At 39.5% G+C, this 17,350-nt stretch overlaps 1 protein-coding gene across 1 annotated transcript in view; it reads left to right on the forward strand.

The window, feature by feature from the left end:
* Positions 1-17,350, forward strand: part of PCNX2 (pecanex 2) — a gene marked incomplete at its 3' end in the record, with an annotated part of 150,843 nt that overhangs the window by 20,983 nt on the left and 112,510 nt on the right. The window contains 7 exon segments of the mRNA XM_084203543.1: positions 193-257; positions 259-320; positions 1,234-1,377; positions 1,546-1,691; positions 2,864-2,957; positions 13,829-13,964; positions 17,016-17,158. Coding sequence (XP_084059669.1) covers positions 193-257; positions 259-320; positions 1,234-1,377; positions 1,546-1,691; positions 2,864-2,957; positions 13,829-13,964; positions 17,016-17,158 — 790 coding nt within the window.

The following is a 17,350-nucleotide window of genomic DNA, read 5'->3' on the forward strand; positions in this document are numbered from 1 at the left end:
TGGTAGATCAGCTGATACAGTTCAAGGAAAACAAGACAGATGATCTGAAAGGTCTGCATATGCAAAATCTTTTTTCAGTTTTATCAGCTGACCTTATAAAAGGAAAATATCTCTTTATAAGCCTTCATTCTCTTTAATCCTTAAACCAACTTAGATATGACACCACTGTTTCTTGACTGGTGATTCTTACAGGTGAGGATGGTAATTATATTGATGAGAAATATGGTTTAAGATATGGAATTTTCAGTGGGGTGAAATTTCAGTCTTTTTTTCCTTGATCTGAGATGTTTCAACAACAGCAGGTATTGCAAGAAGTCTGGGTAAGTATGTTTCAGTACACTTTGCTTGGTGCAAAAAACTACAGGATTTACTGAGGCATCTCCAACAAACACCACTTTTTTCCATTTAAAGCATTTAATTGCACAACTGCACAGGGTGCTGATGAAATCACTGTTTTAGTTGCACTTCAAAACCCTAACAGGTAATTGTTTTGGTTTATAAACAAAGCACAGTTGAAAAATGTTTCACTATTCACCATGAATATTTTGTACACACATATATATATGAAAAAATTACATTCATGTGTAGAGAGGCAATATAAATATAATTGGTACTCAAAGTAGTAGAAATTGGAGAAATACATCATGTGTATTTTTAAATCTATGGTTCTGTATTTTCTAAGCATAGGATAATCTGCTGTCAAATTGTTTTGCCAGTTTGCTCTTTGTCCTGCACCAGTAGTGTGGCCAGTGGGGAAGAGAGATTAGGCAGCTATCCGCTTTCCTGTCCAAGAGCTCTATTTCCTTTGAAGGTGCTGCTTTCCCTTCTGTAAAAAGGGAATGGGCCAGTGCTTCTGCTTTTCCACTGCCAGCATACACAGTTTGGGAAACAATTAGAGCCCCCAGGGAAGCAGCCTCTTAACATTCTAGATTAGGAATAGATTGCTTCCCTCTGAAACAATAGGAGAAGCAAAGCAGAAATTCTCTCTTGTTTGTCCTCTACTTCACACAGTGTGTTCTCGAAACAGCCCATTCATAAGGGTCAGAGTACCTCCTCATTCAGATTTGTGATTGTATTGTTTTAAGTAATGGTAGTGCTTTCCATAAAGCTAGAAAATACTGTGGCGTTTTAGATTTTCACTTTTGGATGCTCTTGTTCGGTAGTTAACAAACAAAACTCTTGAAAGTCATCTGTGGAGAGTGGCTCCACTTCACTGCCCTGTTTTCCAGATAGCCAGATGACGGAGAGAAAAGAAGAAATGGTGGGAACAGAAAAGCACTGTGAGCAACTTCCTAAACAGGAAAGATCAGATGTACAAAGCCAAGATCGTGCTAGTACTAGTCCGGTGCTACCAGAGTCTGCCAAATTTGCAGCACTGTAAGGCCAGTTTACTTTACAATTTTGTACTTCAAAGATATGATGTAAGCTGTTTTGTTTCACTGAGTAGAAATGACATAAACTTTTAATTAACCTCTCTTTCTTTTTGTTTTATTGAGAACAAGAAAAAAGTTCCTCATAGTAGTTTTGAAACATTTTTGTGTCAAGTTACCAGGGCAGCAGGCAAAGGCAGATAATCTACCGGGTAACTTCTCAGCAAGACAGTTCTGTCTTGCAAGTAATAAGTGGACCTGAGGCGTCTGTGCAGGATGAGCTCTCCGTGGATGCCATGCACGTGTTCATAGATGAAAATGGTGAGTTTATCTAGTTGGGATAATTGCAATGCATGAGGAAATTTCTGAACACTTCAGATGTCCTGGAAGGATATTTCTCTTGTCTGGTACTGGTTCCATGTTTTTCTCTGTGTGTGGGGAAGTAATTTAAAGTCAGGTGAACAATAAATAGAGTTTTCCAAATCCACCAGTGACCATCACAGACCTGGACCTTACACAGTGACTGAAGTTTATCTTCCAAACATCATCCTCAAAAGATGCTGGCTAGGCCAGAAGACAACTTCTGTCCCATCAGAAGAACCCCTGGCATTTTCTGCCTGACTAGAAGTTTTGCACTGACCTGGCTGGGCAAAATACGACTCCTTTTTACAGTTTTGTTCTTCAGCTGGCTCATACTGACCTCTTGGTATGGAGGTGCTTGTTGTATTTGGAGTTGTGAGCTGCTACTCCTTTAAAGAAAATCAGTGAGTGAGCTAGTCTTGCCCCATGCATATAGTTGGGATGCCACTGCTCTGAAGCTGCTCTTGGAGTCTGAAGCTGGAGGATGGGTTTGAGCCCTGTTTAGTGCCCTGTGAGGGAGTGGCTCATGCCTCTGAAAGACAGCTGTCCCAAAAACCCTATTTCCTTTAAAGTTACCTTCAAAACCAGCATGGAGTGATTGCTTATGTGCTGGGTCTGTGATCCTGGAGATACTTCGGTTTTCTGCCTGTTCCTCCTGGCCCTGCTGTGGCCAGCAGGGCAGCAGCTGCCGGTGGGGCAGGTGACGCAGCCTCTGGGTCAGCCAGCACCCACCCTTGGCTTTGTGCTGCCTCTGCAAAAAGGGAGGAGCTGTGGCTGCACTTCTAGCAGAACTTTTTGCTGCTTTGCACCTCCTTACCTCACCTTTGTGAATGGAAAGAGGGAAATCTGATTTCACGTTTTATGGTGAACTTACATTAATCGATGATGTGCTTGGCATTTAATTTACATGCCTTTTAAATTTTCACTGTGACTTCTGTGTTTCGATTTTTCGCAGGTTTTCAGTTGTTCAAATGTTAATTTGCTTTCTGAAATCTAAAATGAGCCTAATGCACAGACTGAAAAATATATTTTTATAAATATGCCTGATGTAGAATGTGAATTTTATAAATTTTTTGTGTACACAAATGATTGCATCACTGAACTGACATTTTTTCCCTTTGTATTTTCTAAAGGGGAAATCAGATCCTGCTATTTAAAAGCTGGCTGTCAGAAGGAAGGAAATTTTAGACATCAGCTATCAAATTGTGATTGTATGTCAAATGCTCGGTAAGTAAGCCCTTATTTTTAGAAACATTGAAAGTTTTCATTGCAGGAAACTATTAAACCATAGCTGTGAAAGATGCATATGAAGGGGAGTAGTGGTGAATAAATGTGCTAACCTTTTCTAGAGAAGTCAAAGCAGGAAAATTTTTTGCTTTCTGCTAAAACACTGACAGCTTTATAAGAATATAGGAAAGAAAAAGTGAAAATGAAAATCAGAACTGTGCACTTGGCTTTATTTTCTGGGAATAGCCAAAGTCAAATGTAGCTATTATAAATGAAATTGTAAACAAAATAAATGGGGCTGTTCTATTAACCTTGTCTTGTTTGCTTCCCATACCTGTTGCATTCTTTACAAATTTTTAGTGCTGTGTCTGTATCAGTCAGTGACCTGTGGATTCTAGCAGCAGAGCCTTTCTCCTTGCATTAAATCTCTAATGATAATTTGCTGCTCCCATGAGGAATTGATCCAAACAATTTTCTGTTTTCAAAAGTTCTTTTTGGAGTGATCCATATAAATCCTGTATTTATTACTATGGTTTCCACACTTTTTCATATGATCTGTTGTTTGCATATCTGTAAAAAGAATTGTAGCTATTCATGAGTATTTTAATGAAATAATTTTGGTTTTCATACTGTTTTACAGCATTTGGAGAAACTGGGTGAGGGAGTGAGAATGGTTTTTTTTGGTTTTTTTTTAATAGCAAATATTGTTCTTCAAGTGTTTGGCTTTCAGCGTAGGCTTTTGAAAAACTTGGGACTGTGTTAAAAACAGCATTAGCATTTTAGGTAGAATGCTAGTATGAGAGATATGAAAATAATGCTTTTATCTGTCAGTGGGCAAAGAGTAAAAAAAAATAAGAAAAAATTGAATAGTAGAAATGTTCTGTCTGTCTTTAGCAAAATAGCCCCCTGCCCCCATCCTGGTGGAATTCAGTTTTGACCTAAAAATCAAACATTTTATTGGGTTCTATTTATTTCTTGCAACTCTCTTTGTTTCACCTTGCACAGAACACTCTTCTGCTCCCCCTTCCTCTAACTGTGAATTTGAATCTGTCCTAAATTCAGAAATAGTTTTCTGTCCCCTGACTTTTTTTTAATCCAAGGAAGGGCCATCTTCCTTCTCATGTAAGAAGGCAGAATCTGCCTTTGCTAGATGCTTATGTGACACCTCTGTCTTGGTTTGCAGACCTTAAGGGATGAGGTTTATTTTTAAGGGGTCCATTCAGCCATATTAACAAAAGCAAGTTCAGATATTCTTTACAGGCATTTACATGCATGTCATTTCTTAAGATAAGCACCTTTGCTGGAAGTCTCAGAGTAAAGTGAAAATTCAGACCAGGGAGTGGAACAGATCAGCAAAGAGGAGTGGGTTCCCAGGCCTTTCTTTGTGGGAGTCAATGGGAAGCCAGAACATGAGCTTTTTCAAGAAGAGAGCAGCATGAAGGAAATTTCAAAGTGGAAGTTAATAAGAAAAATGAGGAAAAGGGACAAGGAAGCTTGAAGTATGCTTGAGCTGGTTTTGCAGGGACAGTTTGTAATGTCTAGGCCAGAGAGATTAGTGAGAACTGTTTGTTCAGTGGGCAGTTTCTACCATCTGTGAGTAGCTTGAAGGGTAGCACAGGAAGGAAGAAGTTTTTGTTTTTTCTTCAGGTGTTCACCATCAAGTAGTTCTGTATTTAGACAATATGGACCAGTTACAGAATAGAAAGTGGAGGAGCAAACCTGCTTTGAGGACAGTACAGGAATGGTGCATCTTTCCCCTGTCCCTACCTGCAGGCTTGCTCCTCAGTTGTGTCAGGTTCCTTTCTTTTTTGCTAAAGATAAACCAAATGATCAGTGAAGGAAGGGTTGTTAGTGAAGAAAAAGGCAAATAGGATAAAATAAAGCATGAGGTATAATCAATGAGTGCCTCACTTAATCTCTTCTGTGTGTCTGTCTGGAGAGGGTCCTTGACAAAAACTATTCCTTTGAGGGTGGGCCTTCTCTGGTAGAGATTTCATCATGAGAGTAATCCATACCAACAGGAGATGCTGCTGTTATGGAAGGACATTAGAAAAGCGACACGGAAAGCACCTACCAGCCCATGAAAAAGTTAACTAAGGAGAAGACCATGATGTTTACAGTACAGCTTCATGAGCAATTGAAATGGTGCAGAAACAACCAATGGCTTTAGGCCTGTTGTCTGAATTCAGTAATGAGACATCCAAGTTAGATTTCATGAGTCAAGAGATATAGCAGAAAATTAATGCCTAGCCAAAAGAGGTGACATCCTCCTTTCATAGGAGAGGGTGGGTTTTTGGTCTCGTGGAGCCCAGATTTCAGAATTTAGAATAAGCACAGAGAGCAATACAAAGGTTTGCAGAGGATGTGTATGAGCTCTTGAAACACTTAGCACCAATCATGCTTGCTTTATGCTGTTAAGATTAAGCTGCTCCTAAGCAGAAAATGTCAAACTGAGTTGAGCAAGTGGAGTAACCATGTGGATTTGAACGGGCTGTGCCCTGATGTGCCTCTTTGAGGAGAATTGACTCAGGAGAATTGACTCAGGACAGAAGATGACAAGAGGCCTCTTGCTTTGTGGGTGTTGTTGGGAGAGGCAGCAGACCTGTTGCTGGTGTCCAGGAGCTGTGATGCTTCTGGGATGCTGGAGTTGTGAAAGGGGAAGGAATTTTGACTGGAGAGGGTATGAACTGTGGCTGGTTTGTCAAGAGTAAAGTAATGGCCTTATGAATTGGCCATAGGTAATTGTCTTTTAACAGTTTTATGCAAAACTGAAGATGATGTTTAAATATTTCTCAAAAAAAGCTCTTAGAGAAAGCCTTGAGGCAAACTAATTAATGCTTTATGATCTTCAATTCAAAGTCTAACTTTCTATTTCTATTGAGTCCTAGTATTGTCTTCTCCATTTGTAGGCTTAAGCATTTCACATCAGATTATTAGGAACTGCAATTAAAGTAGTATCCTACGGCCCATAAACATTTTATCTTCTTGTCATAGCATCTGAAATTAATTTCTCACAAATAATTCAAAATCTTAACAATGTCACTGTCACAGAGGTGAGGAGCTGTTATGGTTTTATTTTTCTTTGTTTTTGTGTGCTTCCTGCTATTCATTTGCTTAGGAAGGGCTGGATGGACAACAGTGGATTGCAATGTGCCAGAGAAAGCAGATGTCCAAATCTGAAAGAGTCTGTTATTTCTTCCTTCAGACACTCCTTGACATTGCTGGCAGTACTGTTAAAGGGAATAGACTTTGTCTTGTCATGCTTTTCTGGTTCTGCAGTGTTGTGAGATGGTCTTTGTAGTATTCTCCAGTTTGTCAATATTAATATATATTCCATCAGTTTCTACTTTTTGTCTTTGTGTGTTTTTGGTTTTTTGGCTTAATTGTTGGCTTTTTCAACTATAGTAGTTGTTCTTTATATTACCTGTACCCACAGTCCTTGTCCTGGGAAATTTACAGAGCTTCCTAAATGTAGTATAAATACTGTCTTACTAATAATTCCCAAAATTATCCCTTAATTCTGTTAGAGGTTACTGAGAATTAGAATTTTTTCAGATTGTTTTTGTACTTGGTTCTTGCCAAATTGTCTCTCACTTGTCTAGCAGTGCAGCTTTTAAAATATTTGAAGACCTAGCCAAGTTAAATCTTGAGGAAGTTTTTATGTTGTAATTATCACCAAAAGTGGGTAATTCCTTTTCCATCATAATCCCCACTTTGGCGGGTGATTCTTGTCACTGAGTTTGGTAAATTATTTAAACATTGGCAGGACTAATCAAGTCCCCAGTTATTGTCAGTGTAATTACCCTGACCCCAGTTTTGTTTGTTGGCTTGCCAGCAACACCTCTTGCCAGCAGTCCCAGTGGAATGGGTTCCCTGCTGAGCTAATTGCATCTAAATTTGATGCTCCCATTACTCTGCCAAGTTTACCTCCAGCCATAAATTGCTTTGTGACAGGCTTTGACAAAAGTATAAACTCTATTCCCAGCTCATAGAATATGTTAGAAATTAGTAAAAAAAGACAATTTGAATCTATTCTGAAGTGAGTCACCCAAGACATGTGGTGGAGCCTGACTTTCCTGGAGATGGCTGAACAGAACACCTGTTTGCCCTGAGTCTTGGTGGCATGGGGAGACACAGCCATCACTCCAAACACCCTCCTGCTTCACCTAGATTCATATGCTGAGTGCCATGTTGTAGGGAATGTCTCCCTGGTCAGTCAGGGTCAGCTGTCCTGGATTTGTCTCCTCTCAGCTGCTTCTGTACCCCCAGCCTCCCCACTGATGGGGTGCTGTGAGGAGCAGAAAAAGCCTTTGGGGCTCTGTGCAAGGGCTGCTTAGAAATAGCTAAAACATACCTGTGTTATCAACACCATTTCCAACACAAATCCAAAACATAGCTCCATACCAGCTACTATGGAAAAGTTACTCTACTCCAACCAAAACCAGTACAAACAGAAAGAAGGATTACCCAGCTCTTAGCAAAAAGCACCTTTATCTTAGGTGGAGATTGTCCTCGCTGTGTGACACTTGAGCTTTCATTTGGAATAAATTATGTGTAAAATCCAACTTGCTCTCTATCTTTAAAAAAATTATTTCAGTTTGAGCCTTATCCTGCTTTCTTGGTCATGTATCTTTTAATTTACCTGTAAAATTATTAAAATACCACATTTTGTAGGATAAAATTATATTCATGTGGGTTTTATGGTTTTATTACTACACGTGGCTCAACCATACCAGTACAATCATGCATTCATATTGCACTTTCCAGACATGTTCTGTCTGAGCAGTTGATCCTCTGAACTCCTCACCTTTTTCAGATGAGGCTCTAACACTGAAACCAGGCTTCTAAAAAGCAATATTATAGCTAAAATATTTTGCAGTACAGATAGACACTTCCACGTAAAACAATTGCTTAGATTTTTTTGCTTGTTTAGAGAACAATTTCTTTTTTGTATCATTGGGGCCAATAGTTTTAAAAAAGTATTTGCAGCAAACTAATGGCTAACAAGTACTAAAAAAATAATTTAAGGTACCTGTCAGTACAGCTGCAGAGTGCTGGTGTTTCTGGCCTTGGGCAAAAGAGAGAATGTCAGATCAGTGAGCTAACTTATTTGATTTACATTCTCACCCCAGAATAAGCTGTTTGAGTGTGTTATACTATATGAAAGTCTGTCTGAATGCCTTAGTGGTACTCCATGTCTCCTTCATAAATCCACTAATACTTAGTATGTTCACTGCTGGAAAATTCCCTGAACCTTTCAGATTATTTCTCATAGGAGAGAGTAGATTTTTTTTTTTGTGTTTCAAAATGTTTCAGAACATGACCAAAAAGCATGTCACTAAAGCATCTTTTTGTTTCTCAGCAAGGTGACCCAAATAAAACAATCCCCCACTGCTCCTGTAATAAGCTGCTGAATCTTAAAGATTTCTTAATGCTGCTTGTCAGGTTGTGCAGTTCTGCAGCTCAGAATGTTTTGAAGTGGATGTGACAAATATTACAGAGTCCTCTTTGGGATTCAATGATTTCAGATGAGCTGCTCCCCTGGGCATGGAGCTGCTTGAACACAGAAATGAGCAGGGGGTGTGCACTGAAAATGGTAATGTTTGTGTTGAAAGAAGCCATGGATTTTTCTGAAAAGTACTCTTTACAAACTCAGTAGAATTTTCCTGATGGCTTGCTAGGGGCAGGAGGAAACCCTTGCGTTAAGCTTGGCCAATTAAAATCCTTTCCTTTATTCGTGTAGGGGTTTTGAGCCCTGCTTTCACTGAACCCTGGGCAGGGACGTGAGTGTTTTCAACAGAATGAGAATCAGAGGTGAGAGGGGACCATGCTGCCACATGATGGCAGCAAAATCCTGCTCACTGCTAGGAGTTTATGGAGTGCTTTATGTGTTGGGACTGGTTTCTCTCCCATACCCTGCTCTCCCATAATGAGAGCAAAAAGGAATGTTTTAAAGTATTGGAGATAAGACAACTGTGGAAGCTATTAATGCATTAATTCCAATAGGGCTGCATCTTCTCAAAATGCATCCTCTAGTTTATTAGCTAACACGTACTGTTTGTTTTTAAAGTTTTCAGTATATTTATCTTTGCTTTGAAATGTAATAGGCTTGCAAATTATCAGTTTACATGCTTATTAGCAACATGAAAGTATCAGAATACTGGAAAGTAAGAGTGTACTGAATGGACCCCATTCTTAACATTTGAGTTAGAAGGCATTCATCACTTCCTGCCTTCATATTGACCACAGTGCTTTTGGGAATGTGCTTTCCAAGGTCTTTCTGACCATCTGCAATAGCTGACTTAATATGTACCACTACTTGTTTTGCAGTCTATTGCAACACTGCAACAGTGATCTGATATCTTCCTGCCTATTATGTCAGTATATCACTACATCCAGCGTTTATATTCTGTAAACTCAGGTGGTCTGCCTTATTGTCATTAGGGGTGTTATTTTGCTAGTTAAAACAAATGCCAAAAATTATCCCCAAATCCTGTAATACAATGTGTTTAAATACACATTTGTATTTAAATGTGCAACTAGCAAAATATTAACAACATTTAAGAGAAATTTAATCTTTAGCTCGAGCTGTCATTAGATGTAAGTACTGAAGAAAGTTAATATGCACATTCTAAATTAATTTTACACTTTATGAAACTGCTATGTCTTTTTCTTTTTCCTGTGATTGGATTTGTTACATAATTATCCACTGCTAATGCAGCTATCACTGGCATATTTCAGTCTTCTTACATGCTCTGAGTTGCTTTTTACTGTGAGTCTTGTTATTTGGGAACTGTAAGCTATCATTTTCTTAAAAGAAGCAACACCCACAACTTTAGTGGCTTTTAGTGTCAGTCTTGAACGGTGCAGTACTCTGGTCAGATTGGTGCTGGCAGCTCTCTAGTGGAGACCTAATGAGCAACATCAGTTCAGACAGCTGCATTTGAGCCACAAACTGACTGTTTTGAAAGAGCACAAGGGTATGGGTGTGTTGAGTTCCTGCTGTGTTGTCAACACTGGCTGGGTTTTGTACAACCACATCACTCAGGTCTCAGTTCAGCGCTTTTGGGCGTACCTCAGACCAAAACTCCAGAAGCACTTGCTTGTTGGATGTGCAGGAGGAGACATTTCCAACTCTGAGCTGCCTTCTGGCTCTTCTCAGCCATAGTTGCTTACCATCACCTAAGGGCAGTATTTTAGGGAGTATTACACGCAGCTTTCAGCTGTATTATTTGATATCCTATGTTATTTATTACACACTGTAAACTCTGTAGTGACCCAGACAGCTGTCTTCCGCAGTGCAGTGTGATCTCTCTGGTTTTTAGCATGTGCAGACCTGTCCTTTCTCCAATATTCAGGTTAAAATTAAATTTAACCAAGACCTGCAAAACAGCTTTGTTAACAGGGAATTCTTTGTGGTGTGCTTGTATAATGAACTCAAGGGGGAAGTCAGACCCAAGGCAAGCTAATCCTGACCAAGGGGATGACTTAGGCTGGATTATGTTTTCATGGCTCCAGCCAAGTTGTTGATGGTATAAGGCAACAGGGTAAACAGAGAGGGAGAAGGAAAATTTTTTCCAGCACTGTGTGGTTATACTGAAACATTCTATATGTTGTGTTATATGATTACTCCACTACCTTATGCTTGCTGAGTGTTCTTACAAAATGGGATTATGAACCAGAGAAAAAATTCCTGGTTTTATACCCAGTTATCTGTAGAGGGTGCTATGTTGCTTTTGAATTTGATCTGCGTAGGTTATATGTTTATCAAAGATATTTTTAGTTAATAATTTATTACTCAAAATTTAGTTCAATTATACCTTTGCTTACATTAGCAGTGCAGTTTACTGTGATAGATCTTGATAATATTAATTTGATTCTGCAAATGAACAGATTTTCTATTTAGCAAGATTCTGTGTTATGCTGTGATCAGCTCCATTATAATGATTTTATGATTAGAGAGTGTTTGCTCCTATTTATATATGGTAATAAATTTACAGAATCTAGTTTATAGGCTTACAAAAACACAAACACCATCATTGCATTTCTCACTGGTGTTTGCTGTCAGTGTGATAGCAATGTCATCAGATGAGATGTACAGTTTCTAAGTAGCTGTGCAAGCAATTCATCTTTGGGGGTAGGAAGTGTATGTCAGAAGGAGGTTTTGTGGAAAATAGGGATAAGGAAGACAAAAGCAGCAGTCAGGAGCTGAAGGAAATGGAAGATGAGGAGAGAATAAGAAGGTACAGAGAAATGAGGCTGATGACTGCCAGATGACAGATTCTGATTTTGGAATTGTTGCTTTACTAGCTCTGCCTTCCCAACTTCTCTGCCCTAATTGCTTTTTCAGGCTTATAAAGTTTCTGACTCCTCCCCACAGTCAGTGTCCTGGCTGCTTGTGGTCTCCTCTGCTACTTGCTGAGAGATGGAGCTATGGATTTTTGATGCAAACGCAAAACAGACTATAGGCACTCTTGGCTTTTTGGTTAACTTCAAGTCTGGTGGGAGATGATTTGATCTTCTAGGTTTATTCTTGGAAGAAGGCTTATTAATAAAAGATTTTTGATTTCTGAGAACTGATAGACACCTCTAGTATTCTGTTCCATCCATCTGTTCTCCTGCCATGTACATTTTTGGTGAGATTAAAGATGTGGTCCAATCTCAACATACTTTTGACTTTTGTAGAAAGACAGCTAAAGATGCAGCAGTTTAGTGAAGATTGACTCTTCATTTAGGAAGGCACGAGCAACCACTTTTATTCCCCTGCTCTTTTGTTGAGTCACCTTTTGGGCAGGAATTCCCAGGCTAGTGTTCCTGCATAGCCTGGGCTAAATTTGCCTCCTTCTTGCTGTGAACAGGGAGACTCAGCGTAGCACCCATAATTATAAGGAATGGGACAGCTCATCCTGAGGAAACAAACAAACAATCCCTTGCCTTCCTTCTGACTGGGCAAGGTTGCTCTGTAGTTCATATCTGTGGGAATCTTACTCCTGGGAGACATTCCTCAAGGCTTCCTCCATTTTCCTCCTGCTTAAATCTTCTGGTTGTGATCCAGGATCTTGGATAAGCGCCATCCCTTCTGTACTGTTTTGTTAATAACTGCTGACAAAGGAGATGATTCTTACAGAGGGCTGCCTTGTGGCTGGGACATCAAGTGGGTTGTGGTGGACCATGTTCTCATTTGCTAGTACTGTCCAAAGGGAACATGACAGCTTTCCTGAGTCTGTGGAGTGGATCACGCTGCTGTCTGTAGCAGGAGGAGTGTGGTGTGCAGAGGAAGCCATGAGGGTCAGGAGCATGGGTTGCTCTCGTTTCTGCTTAGCTGAGAGTTCTGCTGGAGTGGCAGATGGTGAATATTAGGTCTGGAATTCAAGCCTGATAGCAATCAAGGCTTTGAAAACATAAACTACCTGGCTCAGAAGCCAGAGGTAGGATGGCTCCGCTGCTGACATCCCAAGGCTGATTGTGTTCCTGTTGGTCCAGGCAGAGCTATCAAATCCTGGAGGGGAGGAGAGAGTGTGTGCATTTCAACCTGTTGGTGTGACACTTCAGCCCTTCTTTTAAGTAATCCAGACACTGAGCTGTGTTCCAGAACAATGCTAACCACTGCTTCTGAAGTTAACAGCCAGTCATGTGCAGGACAACCACAATTTTAATGCTTTAACAAGGGTTACGTAGGAGCCTTTGGGAACTGGCAGCCAAAGGCAAGGAAAGTTGAGTTAACTAAAATTAATGAAGTGCCTTTGGGGCAGATGTAGCGTATGCAATAGGAGGGTTTTAATCTTTGCACTGCCATAGGCTTCATGGCTGACTGCAGGCAGATTGCTCTAGTTTCTTCCTGTTTGTCTTTATACAAAATAAGAACAGATATTGACTGCCTTGCATGAGCACTTAGGTGCTTTCACCTCCTGTAGATACAAAAGTAGTAAGAGCACAAGGCAGGTACCCAGGGGCAGTGGGGCAATGAGCTTGTAGCAGAGCACTTGATGTATAAATCCCATTTGGAAGAGAACTAGAAAGAAGTATTCGAAATAGATCTCTTCCCCAAGTAACAATTATTTCACTTCAATAAAGCTGTCTCTGTAACCCAATCAGTCATGTCATGGTAACACGATTTCTGCAAGCCAACTGCTGCTCTAAGTGCAGATTTTCACAAGTGTTTAGGTGCTGTACTACAACACAAAACAGTAAATGTGACGAAAAACAATAAATAGTATCTTGCTCAGGGCCCTCCCAGGGTGAGTTTACGCTCAGTACGTGGGGGAATATCTGAATTAGCCTTATGTGAATTAGCTCATGTATTATTATCCTGGTAGGGCAGAAGGAAGTTCTTGTAGCCTGAATTCTCAGCAGGGAAAATCAGTACTCACTGAATTCAGTGCAGGTGAAACCAGACTAGCTTGGTACCTAAGTGAGCTCATTGGAAGCTATTCTGGGATCTCTGCAGTATCTGCTTTGCAGTTTTGCTCCGTAGATGTGCATCTCTAAACTTAAATTGTCAATGGACAGAAAAAGGCACTTCTGAAGTGTGATTCCTTGAGGGTGTTCATCTTAAAATGAGAAAAGCTGTGATGCAGAAGTATCTGTTTCTCTGTGGTGGATGTAGTAAATCAAATGTATCTGAATTTGGGTGTTGACTGCTTTGTGGATCTGTACTAGATTTCAGATATGAAAGTAGATCAAGTGTATCTGAATTTGGGTGTTGACTGCTTTGTGGATCTGTGCTAGATTCCAGATATGAAAATGGAAGGTTCCCAAGTCCTGTGAGCCAACCAGGAATGGTCACAGGCTTTCTCCTGTAATATTTCAGGATTGTTAAGAAAATATTGCTGCTTAAAACAATCTCTTTCTTTCTTGTCCTCTGTGCACAGTGAAATACAGTTCAGCTCCTCCAGTACTACCACTTCAGAGAGCCAAGAACCATCTTCTGGGGATCAAGCAGCCAGTGCCCTTCAGCAGCAGCTCCTGCTGATGGTGGCCAGAAGGACCCTTTCAGAAAACCCACGGGTACACTGCTAGATCTGAGTTTCTAGCATCTTGATGAACTGCTCAATAAACAAATGCTGCAGGCTTGTTCCTGAAACAATTTTGTTGGTTTTGCTATACTGCTTTTCCTGGTATTGCTCATGTGGGAGAAGATGTGTTTTATGTTGATGGATGCAACTCAGCTGTTTTATACTGACACTGAGTAGTGTCCTAGGGGACTATTTAAAGACTCCATCACTGAAAAAGTTCATCTTCTGTCTTCAACCATATTTCATTTGGAAGAGGACACAGCTGTTAGGATTTTAGACACCCCACCAGATTTTAATAGTATGAAGTGTTTATTCCAGATTCATTGCTGTCATAAAACCTCATGTCTGGTTTCACTTTTCTGAATTGGGCAACCAGACCCCTGAATATTTGCTGACGAATGTTGAAGCCACCTCCTCAATGCAGCTAGTAAAAGAAAAAGGCCCTCAGACTTCAGTTTGCATGATCTTATGTGGACATGAACTTTGCAGTGTTTGGGGTCTGTGACTTAAGGCTATAATCTGTTTTTACAATTCCTTTTATAATACCTTTGACTTTCTCTCTGCCATGGCAAATTCTAGTTTGGTATTTATGAATAACAGTAAAATGACAGTTAATAGCCTTTCATCTCAGAGTTCACAGTGGAACGTTAAGCTAGAAGCAACTTGTATAAAGGAAGTATTTTAAACTAAAAATCAGTAAATTGTCCCAAATAAATTGTCTTTCATATTTGGACAGTGTCTTCCATCTAAAGGCTGTGATGTTTTCCAGATATTTATAGTCTTGTAAACTGCCTGTAAATTAGAGAACAATTGTCGTTTCTTCTTTCTCTTTTAGGGAGACTGCTCCTCAAGGTCACATTAGCAAATTTGTAGCCAGGCCAGGCAGTAATTTCAGAATGTCTTGGTTTCTGAATTTTTTTTCTTAAACATGAAATCCTGAGCCTACATAAGTCAAGAAAAGCATTGTCATTGATTTCAACAAAGCTAGGGCTTCAGGCTGTCGCTGACACCATATAAATTCATGAAGTGATTTTTATAAGCCCTTTTTTGATAGGAGAAACAGTTAGACTTGAGTGACTTGCTCAGAGCTAGTCAGAGAGTTTCCCAAATCCAGCTCAAAAATCTGACTCCCACCTAAGCACTACAAGACTTACACAGAGGATTTCATCCAAAGGTTATAGTTCCTCAGGAGCCAAAATGTTCGGTTATGCACTCAGCTAAAGGCACATTAGGCTGTGCTGGAGACTCAATGACCAGATCCTCGGGTGTTTTTAATGAACTCTCTGCCACTGTTTTGATTTTTTTATCTAGTTATGGTGAGCAATCTGCATTAGATGTGTGAAGTTTAATGACTGCAGCGGTCTGAGTTTTGCTTTACTTTCTGGTGGGTAATAGGACCCAAGAGAAACAAAACTGTGCCAGTATTAGCAACTGTAATATTTTAAAACATGGTTTTTTTCTTTAAAAATGCCCTGACCCCATGATTAAGTTACTTTTTAAAGTAGTAATAAAAATATTAAAATTTGTACTACATAAACTACTTTCAGATTTTAAAGTCAGCGTAGTTAAAGGATTGCAATTGGTCTCTTGGCTTTTAAGTTGCCCAGAATTGTTAATAATGGAAGGAATGCCGAATAACCCAGCAACTCCTTGCACATCTCAGTGCTCAGAAGCATGAGGGATTGTCCTGCACTAGCAATTGTGCTCCCTGGCCCTGAATAGCCGTACACTTTTAGTCTATTGGAGGCATGAGATAAAATGCCTAAACTTGAATTTTCTTTCTCCAGAGCTTATGCTAGCCTGTTTCACCTTATGTTTGCCAGCAGAATGAGGATGTCTAAGTTGTTTCCCAGCTGATGTACAGTAATACATTGTCCTGTGCAAACTCTGTGTAAAATTCCTTCTCCTGGAAAGGGAAGATTAGAAATTATTCCAATATTCTGAGAAAAAAAAAGTGACCATTCCTTTGTGCGGGTGGACAGGTTGTTTAAAAAACTTTGCTTTGCTAACAGTTATGATTCTAAAATCAATTGCTCCACACAGAAACCCCCTGCCCTGACTAGGAATGTTAATCTAACATAGATAACTCTAATGGAGACATTGCCTAGAGTTCCATAATAAGTATATTTGTTGATTAATTATCTTTAAGGAGGGGTGGGTAAAAGGAGGAGGTTGAAAACCACTGGACTTGACAGTAATTTGAAATCTCAAATTCTTCTTCTTGGAAGAAAAATGATTGGTTATTCCCCCTCCATAATATCAGCAATGATGTACTTTGGAAAAAAATCACTGTTTGCAGAGATTTTTTCATCTGTTGTCTAGCTTTGTAGGCTTGGCTGATGGTCTGCAGATAGTTGGAGGGGAGTTGTAGAGAAGAGTTGGAAAAAGCCTTAGAATCTGGCAAAAGCAATATTCAAAAGGGTGGATTTATGATTATGATGGTATGATTAGAGACTCTTAAATTAGTGCTGTTTATGCTCTTTGTGGTTGTTTGCAATTTTTTTTCCTCCTCTTGCTGTTCTTGAGGAGGCACACCTGATGTGGTATTCAAAGCATCTCTGGAAAGATAAACAAAGCTGTGTTCTGGAAGAAAAGTTGATAAGTCATACCTCTAGACTTTAAGGCCAACTGATTTATTTTTTTTATTTACAAAGAAGGATTTGTCCTGTCATGTTTTTGTGTTGTGCTGTAATTAGCCTGATACATGGGAAAATCTTCTAAAAGAAACTTTAGACATGTACAGGATCTGTACTGAAAAATGAATATTTTAAAATGAATATTTAGTATTACTTTTTAAAGCATATTGTCACTACTGAGCTCCATAATTAATATAGCTTTTGTTCATCTGCAACAATTAAGCTGGTGTGATATTTTTGTATCTAATTTAAAATTAAGAAAATAAATATGCTAATATGGTCCCACTACCCCTTTTAATTAAAAAAAAAAATAAATCTGATACTTCATGTAAGTTTGGCCTTTTGGACTCCTGTTTTGCTGGCAGCTGTGTGAGAGAGTTTTGTGTATTTCTTGTTTGTTTTTATAGCAGCCCAGCCAGGACCCTGAGGATTCTTCATGTTCTTCAGCACAAAGGAAGCTGAACAGACAGTTTTACAGATTTGTTATATTCCCTGGCAAGTGGATTAAAGTCTGGTATGACCGTCTTACCTTGTTGGCATTGTTGGACAGGTAAGCTTGTTTTTTTAAAGCTGCTCTGGGTAGTGTTAAGGTGGGTGGCTCCTCATGTCCAGAAAGCAGTGCTGATTGCTAGAGAAAGAATTCAGGCTGAGTAGATAGATGTGTTTTTGCTTTAAGTGGAAGTTCAGGGTTGGTTTCAGTGGTTCTCGCTACCCTTTGTCTTCAGGTGGAGACTTTGATTCA

The sequence above is a fragment of the Fringilla coelebs genome (genome assembly GCF_963513975.1).
Source record: "Fringilla coelebs genome assembly, chromosome: 3".
Taxonomy (NCBI): domain Eukaryota; kingdom Metazoa; phylum Chordata; class Aves; order Passeriformes; family Fringillidae; genus Fringilla; species Fringilla coelebs.